This window comes from Columba livia, chromosome 26 (assembly GCF_036013475.1).
Source record: "Columba livia isolate bColLiv1 breed racing homer chromosome 26, bColLiv1.pat.W.v2, whole genome shotgun sequence".
Lineage (NCBI taxonomy): Eukaryota > Metazoa > Chordata > Aves > Columbiformes > Columbidae > Columba > Columba livia.
The window spans coordinates 4,927,200-4,944,888 of NC_088627.1; the positions used below are offsets into that span (position 1 = coordinate 4,927,200).

General features: G+C 63.6%; 1 protein-coding gene across 1 annotated transcript; it reads right to left on the reverse strand.

Moving 5' to 3' along the window:
* Window positions 1-841: 841 nt before the first annotated feature.
* On the reverse strand, window positions 842-12,997 carry CRYBG2 (crystallin beta-gamma domain containing 2). Its single transcript, XM_065041783.1, has 20 exons — window positions 12,851-12,997; window positions 7,207-9,631; window positions 6,693-6,737; window positions 6,488-6,606; window positions 6,106-6,262; window positions 5,883-6,022; window positions 5,683-5,809; window positions 5,089-5,124; window positions 4,869-4,996; window positions 4,565-4,691; window positions 4,166-4,308; window positions 3,960-4,086; window positions 3,831-3,863; window positions 3,605-3,717; window positions 3,331-3,460; window positions 2,861-3,000; window positions 2,233-2,356; window positions 1,950-2,108; window positions 1,415-1,574; window positions 842-1,287 (listed from the first exon to the last, which is right to left on the reverse strand). The coding sequence occupies exons 2-20, from the start codon at window positions 9,550-9,552 to the stop codon at window positions 1,199-1,201; spliced, it is 4,443 nt and encodes a 1,480-aa protein (XP_064897855.1). The 5' UTR covers window positions 9,553-9,631; window positions 12,851-12,997; the 3' UTR covers window positions 842-1,198.
* Window positions 12,998-17,689: the final 4,692 nt, after the last annotated feature.

Consider the following 17,689-nt stretch of genomic DNA (forward strand, 5'->3'; position numbering starts at 1 on the left):
GGCAGAGCCTGGCCCAGGCTGCCCAGGGGGTTGTGGAGTCTCCTTCTGTGCAGACATTCCAACCCGCCTGGACACCTTCCTGTGTAACCTCATCTGGGTGTTCCTGCTCCATGGGGGGATTGCACTGGATGAGCTTCCCAGGCCCTTCAACCCCTGACACTCTGGGATTCTGTGATGGCTGTTGCCACAAGCCAGAGCAGTCACTGGAGACACCTGATTGAAGGACCTTGGTGCATCCAAATCTGCCAAGGAAACCTCCCAGGGAGACAGCGCTGCCCAAACAGCCCCGTTTTGCCGTGGGGTTGATCAGCGGTAGCTGCCCTAACACGGTGACTCTCCCCAAACTGAGCTCAACCTGCTCAGCAAACCGGGCCCGCGCCAGCAGCCTCTCCTCTCCCCAGCAGTGAGGACAGACAAGAAGCTCTTGATGTCTCCATGTGTGGGATTTCTCACCCCATGTCCCCTCTGGCTCTGAGTCACGTTCTCAGGGAGCTCCTGCCCTCACCCTGGTGAAGGAGACTGTCCCGGGGACATTGACGATGAGTGATCTGGGCTGTGATGCAGCTCTACAGCGTGGACACCAACCACTGGCGACACAGAGCTCACCCGGGGTGACGGGTTCCCACTGGTTCTCAGTGGATCACAGCCTGGCCTGCGCCCCCTCCTCAAACCCCACATCCCCGGTGCTGCCCATGGGCTGTGAGCACCAGAGGGCACCGGGATTCCATCCTGGGAGCAGGATCAGGCCCTCGATGCAGAGCTGGGGGGGTGGAATGTGTGAGCCCCCCCAGAATAAGGGCTGCCAGGCTGTGGCCGGTGCAAGGACAAGGACACCAACCACCCAGAGCTGGCCCGGCCAAGCGGGGCCATATCTTACACACATACATAAATACAGTTCAGGGGGACGCTGGTGGGGAAGGGGCTCTGCTGCTTTCCGAAGGATCATGTCCGTGGGGTCCTTTGTGAGCCACATATGGGGCCCCCCAGGGGAGAGGTGGGGGATTCCCCTTGTGGTGCAGGGGATCATGATGGTGGTGGTGACGGTGATGGTGATGGTGACGGTGATGGTGGGCATCCTTGACCCCAGCACCCAGGGCTGAGGGGTGTTTGGGGTGCGACGTGCGTGGGGTAGGAGACAGCAAGGTGTCCCCATCCTGCTCTGTGGCACTTCTGGATGTGAGGGCCGCATGTTCCCCCCTCATAGCACCTGTATGTCCCAGATCTGCGTGGGCCTTTCCTCAGCCATGTCCCAAACAATGGCATGGTCCCGGTCATAGGATCGGCCGCCTGCGGAGCGAGGGGAGGGTTTGAGGAGCACAGACCTCGCTCCTGATGGCGGTGAGGGGGCGGGTGCCCCATCTCACGACCAAACACCATGTTTTGGGGTTTCTTGGGAAGGGTGCCGAGGCCTCACCCTTTACATCGAGGATCATGTCCTCGAACATCTGGCTGTGGATCCGTCCCTGAGAATCGATGCTCCATGTCTGACGTGGCATCCGGGTCTCGGACCACAGCACGGCCTTCGCGCCCTTCCCGGCCGGCCCGATGACCTGCAGGCTCATGTTGGGGGCCACCTGCAAGGAGCAGTGGTGGCCGGGTCAGCCCAGTCCCCTCCAACACCCTGAGCAAAGGCTGGGAGCTCCGAGGGGTTTCTCTGTAAACGCAACTGCTTCTGGGGTTAGACACCGAAAAACCTCTTGGCAAGAGGTGAGGATGATTAGGGTGATGAAAACCCCTCCGGGGAGCCAGAGATGCTTTCAGCTCTCCAGAGGAGACTCAGGGAGGAGACAATCAACTGGTCTTTAGGGACAAGGCTGAGGGCAGACGCTGGGAAAACCTGTTAGAAGCCCTCGGAGGTGGCTGTGGGGTGGGGAGCACCCAGCCGCAGTGCCGCCAGGGGCTCCCCCGGCCCCTGCGCAGCCCCGGCTGTCACACACACGAGCCCTGACCTGGTTTTTGATCAGCCCATCCTCGTAGTACCAGACGGAGCTGCTCTGCTCGCCGAGGCCGGACACCACCACGCGTCCCGCTTTCATGTCCTCTACGTCATCGGGGACCGAGAGGTAGAGCTCCAGCTCCCTGCTCCTGATGCGGAAATAAATCCGTCTCTGGAAAGAGAGAAATCTTTATTTGCACCAAAAAAAGAGTCCTGCTGCCTGCATCACCACCCCCACGTGCTGCGGTTTTGGGGTTCACCCCCCTGGGTGTCAGTGTCCCCGTCCCAGCGCTCACCTGGCGGATGGGGTAGAGGGACCCCACATGCTGGATCCCGCTGTACGTCAGCCAGTTGGTGATTTCGGTGCAGTCCAGCAGCCACTGGCGCCCGCGGAAGTCACCGTGTTCGCACAGCACCCAGCTGAGGGGACAGGATCGATGGGATGGGACAACATAGGATAAGATGGAATGGGTGAGATGGGATGAGTGGGAAGGGGTGGGAGAGGATGGGATGGGACAAGATGGGGTGGGGTGGAGGTGGAATGGGACAAGATGGAATGGCAGAGGAGAGAATGGAATGAGGTGGGGTGGGATGGGATGAGATGAGATGGGATGGAATGGGACAATGTGGGATAGGATAGAATGGGTGAGATGGAATGGGAGAGGACAGGATGGGATGGGGATGGGATGAGACAGGATGGATTGGGTTAATATAGGATAGGATGGAATGGGTAGGATGGATGGGATGAGTGGGATGGGATGGATGGGATGGGATGGGATGGGATGAGTGGGATGGGATGGGATGGGATGAGTGGGATGGGATGGGATGGGATGGGATGGGATGGGATGGGATGGGCAGACCACAGTCGCCCCCCGGGCAGGCAGACACCACCCAGCAGCCGGGGCAGGACCAGGGATCACTTACATCCCTCCTTTGACGCGCACGGACAGCACGTGGTTGTTGAACCCCTCGGCCTGGAGACTCCGCACTTCACTGTTCAGCTCGATCTCCTTCCCCTCAAAACACTCCAGCCCGTGCAGGAAGATGGAGGGTTCTGAGAAAAACTGTGGGACGGGGGAGAGGCACCGGGGGGTGAGTGGGAGGAGCGAGCACTCATGGGTGCAGAAGGGCTGGAGAGGCAGCACCGTGGGAGGGGAAATAGGGGGTTCCAGGGGGGTTCTGCCCCAGAGCTGGTGGGAAGGGACGGGACGGGACGGGACGGGACGGGAAGGGAAGGGAAGGGAAGGGAAGGGAAGGGAAGGGAAGGGAAGGGAAGGGAAGGGAAGGGAAGGGAAGGGAAGGGAAGGGAAGGGAAGGGAAGGGAAGGGAAGGGAAGGGAAGGGAAGGGAAGGGAAGGGAAGGGAAGGGAAGGGAAGAGAAGGGCTGGCACCCACCACTGGGACCTTCTTCAGAGAGCGGATGGCGGTGGAGGAGAGGCAGCCCATGGCGCTGAGCGTGGGGTACTCGCCCTCGGACAGCACGTGCTGCTCCCCAGCAAAGGCCTGGCCGTCGAACAGGATCCAGCTGGCGGGAGGAGCATGCGTGGGCTGTCGTGGGGGGTCCATCCCTCCTGCAGCCCCCAGGACCCCGTCACACCCGCCCTCCTGGGGACACCCTGTGGGGCTGCTGGTCAGGGTGATGTCCCTGTCCCCAGCCAGAACACCCTACCTGCCCCCGCGGACTCTGCAGGAGCGTGGGATGAAGGCAGCGGGCAGGGTGTCCTGGTCCTCCTCGAACGAGACGTGATCCCCCAAGAAGTCGGGCTCTGAGAAGAGCAGGATCTGGGGAGGGGGAGCAGAGGGGCTCGGTGAGGTGGGACAAAGCATCATCACTGCCCCACAAGGAGCTGTGTCCCCTGGAGGGCACGTCCCGGTCCCCTTCCACCACTCCTGACCTTGGAGACGAAGTGGAGGTTGTGTTCCCCAACCTGCAATCAGACAGAGCGGGGCTGGTTGTGGTCTCATCGCAGCCTGGCCCCCACCAGCCCCATGGGGTGAAGCGGGGGGGTCCCCAGTGCTCTCACCTGCAGGATGGGCTGCACCGAGGCGATGCGGCAATCCCCCGCTCCCCAGTCTTCACAGTTGCGGTACACCCCCTTCTCCAGGACGTATTGCTCGCCAGAGAAGTTGGTGCCCTCATAGGCCACCCACCTGCCAGGAAAACATGGGTGCTGGCTCAGCGCCCCCCCATCCATCCCCCTGGCCCCTTGTCCCCTGTCCCCGCACTCACACGCCGCTCAGCACGTGGATGGACTGGGTGACGGTGCCATAGCCGGCCAGCTGCGTGTCGGGCAGCGCCTCGCTCAGCTCCACGCTCGCACCCTCCTCGAAGTCCATGGCCTCAAAAAGCACCAGCGCCGGGTCGGAGAAATCCTGCAGGGAGAAGGAGCCCCCCGAGGCCCTCGGTCTGTCAGAGGAAGGGACCGCCAGCCGGGTGCTCTCTGTGCCCGTAGCCAGGGTCCGGGACCCCAGCGAGGGCGGGAGCGGCTCTGGGTTCCCAGATGTGATGAGTTTGGGGGTCTCAGGCCATGCCCCACTCCCTTTGGGGAATGAGGATGGAGTGGGATCGGGGGGGTTGGCTGTCCCTGCCCGCACTGGCTCTGTCCCCAAGCGATGCCACCACCCTCACCGTCCGTATCAGCCGTAAGGACACCAGCTCGTTGCCGTAGCCGCCCCAGTGCCTCCAGTCCGGGTACTCCCCTTCCTCCAGCAGGTACTGGTGGCCACGGAAACCCTCCTTCTCGTAGCCAACCCAGCTGCGGCACAGGCAGACGTGTCAGTGAGGGCTCCAGGGGATTTCCATGTGCGAGGGGACACCACACCTCCCAGTGCCACCCTCCAAGCTGCCCATGGCCACCCCCCAGCTCCGGGCAGCCCTTTCCCAGGGGTGACCGTCACCTTCCCAGTCGTTTTGCCCACCCCGTGCCACTCACCAGCCACCCAGGACGCGCAGGGAGCCCACGGTGGCCAGTGCCGGCCCAGGCAGGCGCTTCAGGTCGTAGATGTCTCGGCTGATGGTGAAGCTGCGGCCATGGAAACCTGCAGCCTCGTAGATCAGCACCTGTGGGGACGCGGCAGGTGAGCAGGTGGGGACATGGCAGGTCCCACAGCCGCCCCAGCCCCACGACACCCCCAGGGCTGGTTGGTGCTCACCTGTGGCTCCCCAGGTCTCTCCACAACTGGGCAGCCCTGGAAGGAGAAGGAGACCCGGTGAGGCTGTGGTGGCAGGAGAGGACAGTGCAGGGGCATCCGATCACCCCCTTTAAAGCCTGAGCTGGTTTGGGGGTTGTTTTCATTCCAGAACAAGCTCTTTTGGGCTTTATTTTATAATCACGGAACCATTTTGGTTGGAAAAGCCCCTCAGGATCATCAAGTCCAACTGTTCCCCACCCCAGCACTGCCCCGTGTCCTGAGAACCTCATGTCTGTCTGCCCAACCCTCCAGGGCTGGTGACTCCAGCACTGCCCTGGGCAGCCTGTTCCAATGCCCCACAGCCCTTTGGGGAAGAAATTGTTCCTAAATCCAACCTCAACCTCCCCTGGCGCAACCTGAGGCCATTTCCTCTCGTCTTGTCACTTGCCACTTGCTCCATTTTATTGCTTTCATTCACCACCAACCCACAGGAGCACTTCCCAGAGCCACACTCGGCACATTTCCACACCAAGCTCTCACTGGTGTGAACTGGGAGGCACCGGGAGATGCTCTCTCTGGTATTAACCCAGTACCACCCCAGTAACCAGCACTCACCAGCCTGATGGGGTGCATGGAGCAGATGGACGGGTCCTTTGCTCCCCACGCCTTTAAATTGGGGTACCCGCCCGGCTCCAGAACGTAGGGATCATCATCGAAGAAAGGCTTGGAGTAAACCAGCCACCTGCAAAGATGGGGAAAGCATCTCACCTGCTCCAGCCTGTGCCGGAGCCCCCCAGTCCCACGGACACACTCACAATCCCGAGTGGACGATGATGGAGGCGGCAGTGAGCGCCTGGCCCCGCGTCCGCGTGTCCTCGGCCGAGTCGCTGAACTGCAGCCGCGCGCCCTCGCCATTCTCCTCGGTGAACAGGCTGATCTCGGGGGTGCGGTAATCCTGGCACGGGGCAGAGCCACGTTACGGGGGGGCTGGTACCCCTGCGTGGGGGTGCGGGATGCTTGGGGGGTCCCTGCGCTCACCCGGACGACCCTCTTGAAGGAGCCGATGCGGAAGGGCCGGTTGCCGCGGGGCTCCCCGCTTTGCCCGTACGCCGTCCAGGGGTTGTCGATCTCCACGTCCCCCTCGGCCAAAACGCACTTGCGCCCGTGGAACCGCGGCTTCTCGTACATCACCCACCTGCGGGCGGGGGTCAGCAAGTTATTGAGGGAAAAACAGCCTGGTTTTACCCACAGCCATCGGGAGCCTGGGGGCAGAGTGTGGGTGGGGATGTCCTGTCAGTCCTGTCACTGCCGGATCACAGCCGCTGTCATTAGCGCCGGCGGGACGGTCACTCGCCACCCCCGGCACAGGCAGCCCCGCTGAGCCCTCCCGCCATGTCCTCGCCCTGTCACCGTCCCCTACCCGCCTCGGATGACCCTGATGGAGATGGTGCGCGAGAGCTCCCAGGACGTGGCATCAGGGACGTCGCCCCAAATCTCCCGTTTCTGGCCCGCGAATCCAGCCTCAGCGAAGAGGATGATCTGGGAGGGGTGACACAGGACAGGTGCTGCCACACCGCACTGTGTCCCCCCCGGCCAGCCCAGCCCGGCCCCCACGCCCCCTGTACCTTGCCAGGTCTCGTGTTGATCTTGAAGCCGTCCTTGTCCTCCTGCTGTGGACACCCAAGGAGACATGAGGAGCAAGGAGGGACATCAGCCGCACCAGCCATCTCCCCGCAGCCCAAAGAAGCCGCAGTCGCAACCTCGCGTCTGGTGTTTGCTGCTCCCTCCCACCGCCCCGAGCAGCCACACCTGAGCATTCCTGCACCACGGGGACCTGCCTCCCGTCACCCGCCCGGGACCTCCTGTCACCACCCCGGGACCCTCCCATCATGCATGGTGCCACCCACACATCACTTGAGCTGGTACCCTTCTGTCGCCTGCCCTGGTACCCTCTGTCACCCATCCCGGAACCTCCCACCACCGATGCCAAAATGCTCCGTCACCCGTCCCAGTACCCTATGTCACCCGTCCTGGTACCTCCCACCACCCATCCCAGCACTGTCTTGTTGCACCGGGGGCTGTCACCCCATGTCCCCTCTGATGGGGAGCACTCTGGGGTTCATCCCCCCCATCACTCACCAGGACATCTGCGGGGCACAGGGCCATGGCACTCTCTGGCTCTTCGGTGACAAGAGGGACGCAGCCGGCACTCGGAGCCTCCAGCATGGCCATCTCGGGGACAGGGTGGTCACCAGGTCCCAGCCCATTGTGGTCCCCAGGGGCGGGCAATCCTGTGTCCCCCCCATCTCTGCCGGGCAGCTCGAGCGGGGCGGCGCTGGGGGCCATGAAGCGGCTGTAGAGCACACTGTTGTCCAGGCGGGAGTACGGCTTGAGCTCGTCGGCCGCAGTCGCCCGGTGCTCCAAAAAGTGGGAGAGCAGCGCCATGCCCTTGAGGACGTTCCCTCGGAAGAGGACGCTCCGCTCGGCCAAACCCCCGGCTGCCGCTTTGGCCTTTTCCTCCTCTCCCGCCTGCCTCAGTTTCCCCAGGAGCGAGTTCCCCTCTGCCCGGCTGTCACCAGCCGCACTGTCCCCAGGTGCCCTGCGGAGGGTCCTCGCCAGCGCCCGCTCCTCGGGGCTCAGGTAGGGGTTCTCGATCTCCTCCTCCTCGGGGTTCTCGTCCTGCCGCCCCGCCGGTCCCCGCGCCAGCAGCTCGCGCAGGGCCTCGGGCAGGGAGATGGGGGCCCGGGGGGCCACCCGGTCCTCGTGGATGGGGGGCAGAGCGGCACAGCGGCCCAGCGACGACGGCCGGGGCTGCCGTGGGGTCTTGGGCGCCTTCCGCATCTCCGAGGGCTCCATGTTGCGGAGCGTGTCCACAAAGATCTCCATGTCCACCAGCAGCTCGGGGTCCTCCTCGGTGGCATCCAGGGGGCTCTCGGCTGGGGGGTCAGGGGCTGGGGGCTTGGCAGGAGGGTCTGGGCTGGTCTCGGGCTCTTGGGTTGTTCCCTGGGGGTTCCCCGTCGTTTCGCCCCCATCCAACTCAACCTCAGCCTTTGGAGGTACAGGTGCTGGTGCTTCAGGTGAAGGCTCTGGAGCATCACTCCCCTCCGAGAAGGGGTTTTCAGGGGTGACACCAGGATCATCGCTCCCCTCTGAGGGGTTTTCAGGGGTGACACCAGGATCATCGCTCCCCTCTGAGGGGTTTTCGGGGGTGACACCAGGACCATCGCTCCCCTCCGAGAAGGGGTTTTCAGGGGTGACACCAGGATCATCGCTCCCCTCTGAGGGGTTTTCGGGGGTGACACCAGGACCATCGCTCCCCTCTGAGGGGTTTTCAGGGGTGACACCAGGATCATCGCTCCCCTCTGAGGAGTTTTTGGGGGTGACACCAGGACCATCGCTCCCCTCCAAGGATGGGTTTTTGGGGGTGGCACCAGGATCATCGCTCCCCTCCAAGGATGGATTTTCAGGGGTGACACTGGCTCCTGATGGGCTGTCTGTCCTTGTTGGTGTCACTGAAATGCTGTTGTCCCTGTCTGCCGTGCTTCCCTCTCCTGCGTCACCCAGACCAGCCTGGCCGCCGGCCTCCTCTGAGGGACACTGCGCGGAGCTGGTTACACTGGTTTGCGGGTCCCCCGGCCTGTTGCCATCTCCCAGGGTTGCGTTCACCGGCGTGGCTGCGGCTTGTGGCGAGTGTTTGTCCCCCGGGGATCCCTCAGCAGCCTCGGCGGTGCCCGATGAGCTCTCGCTGCCTGCTGCATCCCCAGCGAAGCCACCACCCTCCTGCCCGCAGCTCTCCTGCAGTGGCGGGGCCGTGGTGACACCGGCAGCGTCGTGTGTCCCGTTTTGGGTTTCCCTTCCCTCCGCCAGCCCCGGCTCTGTCCCGGCGGCGTCCCTGCCTGTCCGCAGCACGGTGACATGCCTGGCCCTGGGCACGGCAGGGACGCGGCCGCGCTCGGCCGCACACGGGGCACCGGGACTGTCACCAGGAGCCCCCGCGGGACACTCGGGGGGTCGGGTGGGGAGCAGGGTGCCATGCACGTAGCTCTCCCTGTGCACGGGCGCACCCACCGATGGGGAGATGCCACTGCTGCCGGCGCCGGTCCCCACCTTTCCCCTCTCATCCTGCCGCCGCGGCTTCTGCGCCGGGGAATACACCTGCGAGAAGATGGGGCCGTGCGCGGTGAAGTCCTTGAGGAGGCTGACGGAGGACGAGGAGCGTTCCCGGTGGGTCAGGGTGGTGGGGCCGGACCCTGTCTGCTCCACAATCTCCCTCTCCCAGGCCTGCAGCAGGAGGGAGACGCGGGAGGGACTCCCATCCCGGCCCCGCACGCTCCCCGTCTTCTCCAGCCGCCGCGACACCAGCGAGACCTTCTGGAAGCGGGACCTGCCCTCGGTCCCTGGTGTGCTCGGCACCGCTTGCTTCATGCTCAGCTCGGCACTGGAGACAAAGCCCCTGGACTTGGTGTGCCGGAACGGCGAATCCATGCCGGGGGGCCGGGGAGCGGGGGCTGCTGCTCCGTAACGCCCCGCACCACCGCGCTCGGCCCCCGCGGATGCTGGGGAGCTGCGGGGAGAGGAGGAGATGCTGGGAGGGCTGAGAAGAAACCACCTGCAGGAACCGGCCCCAGAGTCCAAGCCAGTCCTTAAAACTCCCCCCAGACCTGCTGGTGGTCCTGCAGGGCATTTTGGGGTGTCCCATGAGCACTGGAGATGGTTTTGGGGGTTCTATGCAATTCTTGGGGTGCTCATGACACCCCTCCTGGCACACATGGGATGCATGGGGGAACCACTGGCCCCTCTGCTTGTGCACCCAACAGAGATGCTGGGGAGCTCCGCGGTGCCACGCGGTGGCTCCGGCAGAGCCCGGCGCAGCGCGGCTGAGCGTGCAGGATGCGGCCGGGCTGTGCCCCGAGCTGCGGGATGAGTCAGGAGGGCGGCCGGGCTGCGCCGAGTCAGCAAACGCAGCAAACAAACAAGCCCAGAAAACAACAGGGCAGCAAAAGGGCCCGGCCGGGGCAGCCGCGGGGCTCGCGGAGGAGGTGGGGACCTGAGCAGCATCTGCCCTTGTCCCTTCCCTGTTGCTGCTGGGAAACACAGGGTGGCTCCAGCCACCTCTGCAGCCCCATCGGCAGGAGATAATGAGCTGCACTAATTACCTGCCACTTGCACCCTGATCCAGGCTCCCATCCCTGGATGCCCCATCCCTGGAGACATCCCAGGCCAGGCTGGATGGGGCTCTGAGCAACCTGAGCTGGTGAAGATGTCCCTGCTCATGGCAGGGGGGCACTGGGGGAGCTTTGAAGGTCCCTTCAACCTAAACTACTGATTCTGTGATGAAGCTGGTACCCAGCACTCAGCCCCTGTGCCCACTGCTGCAGGATGGGCTTCGCTGCGGTCCCTGGTGCTCAGGGCAGGGGACAGGGCCACCTGTGCTACCCCAGCTTTGGAGGGGACACCGATGCTGTGCCGTGGCAGAGTCCCTGCCCCGGGAGGGTTTTATTGCTGGGTTGGGGCTGTGGAAGCTGCTGACACAGCAGGTGCTGTGCAGGGAGCTGCGAGTGGGGCAGCGTATCCCCAGGTCCCAATTAGGAACTGTGCAGCGTCAGAGAATCATAGACTAGTTTGGGTTGAAGGGGCCTTCAAATCTCCCCCAGTGCCCCCCCTGCCATGAGCAGGGACATCTTCACCAGCTCAGGTTGCTCAGAGCCCCGTCCAGCCTGGGCAGTGCAAGGGACGGGGCTTTGGGCTCAGCCTAAGGACAGGCTGACTTTCAGGTGTCCCAGGTGGGAACGGGGACACCTCCCTGCACACCCCACCGGGCTGGGTTCCCAGGGGACACCTCGGGAGAGACCCTCATCCTGCACCACCTGGAGCTGGGTCCCCTCTCACCCTGTCACCTCCCAATGGCTCCAGTCCCTAAGGGGGCTCGGGGGCGCAGGGGCAGGCAGGAAAGCGCGGGGTGCAGGCAGCTGCCTGCCCCTTCTGCCCGCCCGCCACGCGCCCTCCGTGTCTGGTTCTCCCCGGCCCGGCAGGTCTTTCCAGTACAGATAGGAAGGGTTGGTGTCATCTTCCAGGAGGAGATGAGACCTTGTCTGGGACAGCCAGCGCGGCTCCAGGCTGGGACCAGCCTGGCTGGGGCCACATATCTGCATTGGGAAATCCACAGCTGGATCAGCAAAGCCACAGCTGGATCCCCAGTGTCCCAGCTGGATCCCCAGGGTTACAGCACCCGCCAGTGGAGGAAGGATGGGTGCACACCACAAAGGGGAGAAAAAGCTGCTTAAACGCACTGGGGGCAAGCTGGGTGTCAGAGAAAATGAGCAAGAGCGGGTCAGGCTGGAGGGAGCCCCAGTGCCCCAAGCTGGGGACTCTGCGGTGGCACATGGGGACACCTGCACTGGGGACACTCCTGCCAGGGCAGCACGGTTTGCACGGGGATGTGTCTCCTCTCTGCCCTGTGATGTGTCCATCCCTGGCACCCAGTTGCACCCCAGGATTGCTCCAGTGCTGGTTTCTCAAGCACTCGCTGGCGGTGCCCGGTCCCGCCTTGCCCATGGCCCTGGGGTGGCACTGGGCTGGGGACACCAGTTCTGTGTCACACGGGGCTCTGGGGGGAGGTGGGAGCTGCTGACTCAGCATCACTGCTGCCTCTCGCCTGCAGCTGGATTTCCAAAGATCTCCTCATCTGTTGTTCCCATCCCAGCCCTGCAGCTGGATCCTGAGCCACCCAGTGCTACTCTGGGCCACCCAGTGACCCACCGGCCCTGGGGAAGGAGTTCGCCTTGGGGTCCTGTGCTGCCTCAGCACCCCAATTTCACCATGCTCTTTTCTACCACAACAGTAGGTCAAGTTCACAAGGACATGAGGACACAGCTCCTGCCGTCCCTGCCCGCCAGGACACGTCTCCCACTGGTGTTGCCACACCGGGGCACCTGGCACGGCTAATTAATCCCCCCTGGCCAAGCCAAACCAACCTGCTCAGCTCTTTTGCTGCCTCCTGTCATCCCAAAGGGTCACCCAGCACCCAACCCCTGTCTCCCAGCACCCAAGTAAAAGGCACAAGGTGCCATTTAATAATCAGAAGGGACAAGGGGACCGAGGGCGGTGGCTGCGGCTGCCTTTGAGCCGGTGACCACGGGTTAAGCCGAGCCTGGGGCCACGCCAGGCTGAGCCCAGTGGCCGCGGGGTGCGAGCGGACCTGCCACCTCCAGGAAAACCAGGGATTTGGCTTGGGCGGCTGCTCACGGGTGGGGGTCACAGGGAGGGCAGGGGAGCTGCCATCGTCCCCCGCTGCCCCTGTCCCCCCCGCCGAACTGTGTCACCAGCAGCCACATGCTCTGTGGGGAGTGGGGACAGGGGTGATGGAGGAGCCCTGCTGTCCCCCCAGCCTGCATCATGAGACCACTGGAGTTGGAGAACCCCAGCTTTACTGGTGGCCCTGGGGACACACTTTGGTGGCAGGAGTGGGGTTACAAGCCCAGCAGCCCCCCAGATTCAGAGACTGGAGGTGAGAGGGGCAGAGCCGGTCTCAGCCCCACCTCCCCTCCTGGTGCCCCCTCCTTGGCCGGTTCCGATCCCCATCCCAACTGAGCCGGGACCCATCCCAGTCCCCGCCGAGCAGGGGCGCGGGTCCCAGCACCGGGCAGCCCCCACGGGTGGCAGCCGGTTTGGTGTACCGGTGCTCTCCAGCTGGAAGCCGCCCTCCCCACCAGCACCCCTGCAAGCCGGGCTGGCCCGGGCAGCACCCAGTGTCCGGGGTTCCCCACCATGCACCCCCATGTACCTGCCAGCCGAGGGTCCCAGCGGGGAGTGGGGCGCCGTGCCGTGCCGAGCGGGAACCGGGGTGCTGCTCCCTGCACGCCACAGCTGGGCGGACCGGCAGAGTCACCCAGGGAGCACCCAGCCCTGAGCACCCAGCCCTGAGCACCCAGCCCTGAGCACCCAGCCCTGGCGCAGCGCAGGTTTGGCATTCCTCAGGTGCTGACAGCCGGGGAGCCGGTCAGGCTGGTTCCCCAGCACCAGCTCCACCGTTTGCTCCGACTCAGCAGCGCCCGGAGGGAGCCTGGACAGACTGGGTGGCTCTGAGCCTCCCCCAGACCCCTGCCCAGACACCCCCTCCCCGCCACCCATCTCACAGAGGGTGATGGTGACCTTGGAGGGGACAGCACTGACCAGCTTTGTCACCAGCTGGGGCACCACACTGGCCAAGCCACGGGGCTGGGGGGTCCCAACACACTGCAGTCCCCAGGGCTGTGATCACACCTGGATTCATCAGTTGAGGGGGGTCCCATGTGGAGCCCCAACTCTGCAATGCATTCCTGGGGGAATCCAGGTCTGGGAGAACCGGGGCTCTCGAGGGAACTGGGGACACAGGGACACAGGGCCCTTACCCAGCCGGGCTTGGGGTGACAGCAGAGCCAGCACCAGCCCTGTACCCTTGCCCTGCCCTCTGCTCCTCCCCAGCACCCATGGGTGCCCCAGTGGGGTGCCAGCCTCACCTTGGGGCCACAATCCTGGCTGCCAGGAGCCTCCTCGGCCACCACTGGCCCAGCATAAGTGGACACAGTTGGGCTCTGGTTGGGCTGCCAGGGAAGCTGAGGCAGAGCGGAGCTGCCTCTGCACCTTTCCCAGCAGCACTGGGGACCGAAGCTGGTGAGGGGCTGGAACACAAGTGTGATGGAGACTGAGGGACCTGGGGGGTTCAGCTGGAGAACAGGAGCTGAGGGGAGACCTTCTGATCTCTGAACTGCCTGAAAGGAGCTTGGAGCCAGGGGGGTCGGGCTCTGCTCCCCAGGAACAAGCGCCAGGAGCAGAGGAAACGGCCTCAAGTTGCGCCAGGGGAGGTTGAGGTTGGATTTAGGAACAATTTCTTCCCCAAAGGGCTGTGGGGCATTGGAACAGGCTGCCCAGGGCAGTGCTGGAGTCACCATCCCTGGAGGGCTGGACAGACGGACATGAGGTTCTCAGGACATGGGGCAGGGACAGGGTGGGGGAACAGTTGGACTTGATGATCTTGAGGGGCTTTTCCAACCAAAATGGTTCTGTGTGTGTACGTGCCCGAGCAGCCGAGTCAGCGGCCGTGGCTCTGTGGAAGCGGCTCTGCCGGGGCCGGCCGGGGAGGGTTTAGTCAGCACTGGGGAGGGTCCTCCCTGGGGCAAAGCAGCTCCCCGGGCACTGGGGGAACTGGAGGGACACTGGGCCGAGCCCGGGCCTTGAGTCACTGTGTGCAAAGGGAGGGATGAGGTGTGGGGCAGAGTGTGGGGACGGGCTCAGCCACAGCAGCCGGGACGGGACATGAGGCTGGAGGGAGCCCCACAGCACCCGGGGGTGTCCGAGCATGCCACAGGGGGGTCCCTGCTGTCACTGTCCCTCCAGGCAGGGGGAAATGGGAAAGTGACAGGGAGAATGGGAAAAAGGGAGGGGAAAGGAAGAGAAAGGAAGGGAAAGGAAGGGAAGGGCTGTATCAGCTGCAGGCAGATGAATGGGTGAACAGTGGGTGCCCCCACCCTGTCTGTCCCTATGGAACAGGCACCTGGAGGGTGCTGCTCTGGCCACAGCTGCAATGAGTTTCCAGGTCTCAGCACTGGGGAAGGGGCGGTGTCGGCTGCTGCCGCCGGCATTTGGAGGTGATGGGCTGTGGATGCACCAGCCAGCCCGGCTTCCCCAGGGTCACCCAGCCTGTGACTTTGGGTGCAGGGGGGTCTTTAGCACCTAGTTTTCCATCCCACCAGTGAGAGGAAGATGATGCAGGCGGGCGGGTGCTTTGGAAGGTGAGATTCAGCCACAGGAGGAGGAGCTCTGCCCCCTCTCCTCCACACCATGCCCCCCCCCCAGAGCAATTTTCTCTCCCCCTGCCTGGGTTTTGCTGTTGGGGGGAACAAGGCTTGGGGCAGGGTGGGGGACTGAAGGGGCAAGGGAAGGATGGTGAGCCCTGGTCTGCTGGAGGCTGCTGCCTCGGAGGAGTATCTCGTTCAGCTATTGATTTCCCTTTATCAGCGAGCACGAATATGTATGGGGCTGAAATCCTGATCAATCCCCACTCTGTAGCCCATCGATCAGCTGCTGCCCAAGGGCTTTTATTGAAGGGGAACTGGGGGTGCAAAGAGGAGCTGCTGAATTAGGAAAGGCCAGGACTGACTCTACCTGCCTGTACCCCCTCCTGCCTTATCTGAAAGGCAGCGGAGCTGCGGGGAAGCCTGGGCGGCATCCCAGCACCAGCAGCATCCCTGTGGGTCACCCCCTGGCAGGTCACCTGCAGGAACGCTCCTCACCCTCCCTTCTCCAGTGCCGATGCCCCAGGGAGCCCCATTTCTGGCAGCAGCAAGATGGCCACGCTCCGTCCCCACCATGGGCACCCTGAACACAGAGGTGTGCAGCACCCACTGACACCCCAGAGGTGGAAAGCAGCCCCAGGGAGACATTTTTGGGGGTGTTGGGATGGGGATGCCTGGTCAAGGGCTTCCTTGGGAGCACACCTGTGTCTCCGGTAGGTTGATGCACCCCCAGCCCCGTGTCCCCAGCACTGGGAGTTACCAGAGCGTTCCTCAGTCCCAGCCGGGCTTGTTGGAGGCAAGGGGTAAGTGGGGGGCGCGGGGGGCCGGCAAGGGGGAGGAGCGGCTCTGTGGCCTCCGTTATTGATTGCTTCATAGGCAAAGGTCAGCAGCGAGCATGCAAGGATGGGGAGGAGGGAGGCGGGTGGCTCTGGGATGCGAGGGGCTAGGGGACAAGTGCCATCCGTGGGGAGCACAGGGCACCAAGCTGGTATGGGGAGACTGGCATGGGTTGCCCTTGCACAGCCACCCACAGGCCACAGATCCCCATTGTGCCTCAGTTTCCCCAGCAGCAGCTCGGGAGGTGAGGCTGTGGCTGTGCCGTGTCGGCAGCGCTCTGGCCTGTGCTGGGGGCTGCAAAGGGACCAGTGTCGGTGGGAGGGAGGTGGGTGATGTGGGGCTGGAGGAGGTTTGTGTGTGCCTGTGGGATGGGCAGGGAGTGGGCTCAGCTCTCCCCAATGGGGACTCGGAGGCTGGTGTCTACCTTCCCGATGGGCAGGTGGTGATGGTGACAGTGCTGGGAGACGGCGCTGGAGCCACAAACCCCATAACACCATTCCCAGTGCCCTTCAGCTTCCCGGGACCAGCCCCTCACGGGCTCTGCAGCACACTGAGGGCAGCAGACCCGATCTCTGCCAAAGCTATGACCCATGTGCCCAGGATCTGCGCATCCCCCGGGCCTCATCCTGCTGGGACAGGACCTGGCCACCCCCAGGCAGCACCGTGCTGCCTGCACAGGGGTCTGCGATGCCAAACTGGGCAGCACCGCCGGCACAGGGCTCAGGCAGAGCTCTGCCTGCCCTCGGCGTGGCTGTGCCGGGAGAGGGAAGATTTACAGGCTGTCATAGCCAGGGCCAGAGGTCAGCAGGGGTCAGAAAGTCCATTTCGGAGAGGTCACTGTCCACTTCTTTCAATCTAATGAAGCCATTATTTGTGAAAGCGGCCGCTTTGCTGGCTATTCCCTTGAAGCCGAGCAGGGCACAGCGACCGGCTCTGAAAGAACAGGAAGGAGTCCCCTTCCCTTTCACATTTGCCATTCAACAGGCCCCAAAAAACAAATACACCACACACAGAAATATGACATGGGACTGTCACCACTGCAGGGCTGTGTCACCGGGGCCAGGGGAGATGATGTTGAGAGGTAAAGAGAAGCCGCCTGGAAGCGCCGTGCTCAGGGATGTGGCCATGTTGCTTGGACGGAAAGTCACTGAGGATAGGCAGAAATTGGGGGATGCTGAGAAACTTGCTGCTAAGTTTAAATAGAATAGAGTGTCGCTAGGGGTTGCCAGTCCCTTCCCTCACTCAGGAAGGGGCTGGCGGGAGGAAACTGGTGCACGGTGATGGATTATTTTTGAAGGATTCATTTTGGAGAAAGCAAGGGCTGATTCCTCACCACGTCCTTCCCCCGCGCCTCTGCCCACCACCTGCCCCGCTGCAGTGGGTCCTGCCTGTGCAGGGACACTGTCCCCAGGCTGTGTGGGTGCTGGCATCAAGATGTCCCCTCTGGGGACGGAAGGGACAAAGCCATTTCTCAGGGCTACTCTACAAACCTTGGCCTCAGCGCCAGGAACTTGTTCAGGTGCTTCTTATCCCCCATGAGTGGGCTCGGATCACTTGTGGGGTTGTTTGCAGAAGCGTGGGAGTGAAATGCACAGGCAGCCAACTGCGCCCTCCCCAAATCCCGGGTGAAAGGAGGCGAACGGAGAAGGAGATGGGCTGGAAGGAGGGATGAACCGAGAGGAAAGGAGCGACCTGGAGGGGTCTCCCGCAAGTCTTGGGGTTTTTTCCCTCTTCTTTCCTCCCACAAACAAGAGGAGGAGAATAAACGCGACCCGCGGCCCTGGCCCTCCCTGGCCAGGAGAGGGGGCCAGATGCGCCCCGGCTGCCGCAGTCCCGGGACGCTTCCGCAGCGCATCCCCTCCTAGAGGGTGCTGCGAGTGCCGGCAGGGAGCGGGGGGAGCGGGAAGGTGAGCACATGTGAACACGCACCGTGGTTTCCCTCTTGCCAAGACTGTCCCCAGCCCGGCGTCCCCTCCCGTTCCTGCTGGAGCAGGAGGGGGATTCCTGGAAGC

What these genes read in the sequence shown, in the direction of transcription:
- CRYBG2 (XM_065041783.1), bottom strand. Translation starts at nt 9,552, where the DNA reads ATGGATTCGCCGTTCCGGCACACCAAGTCCAGGGGCTTTGTCTCCAGT. An exon ending in AGAGACCTGGGGAGCCACAG is followed by an intron (nt 4,997 to 5,088) that starts GTGAGCACCAAC and finishes GCGTCCCCACAG; the next exon opens with GTGCTGATCTACGAGGCTGC. An exon ending in ACCTCCACTTCGTCTCCAAG is followed by an intron (nt 3,718 to 3,830) that starts GTCAGGAGTGGT and finishes CCCCCTCCCCAG; the next exon opens with ATCCTGCTCTTCTCAGAGCC.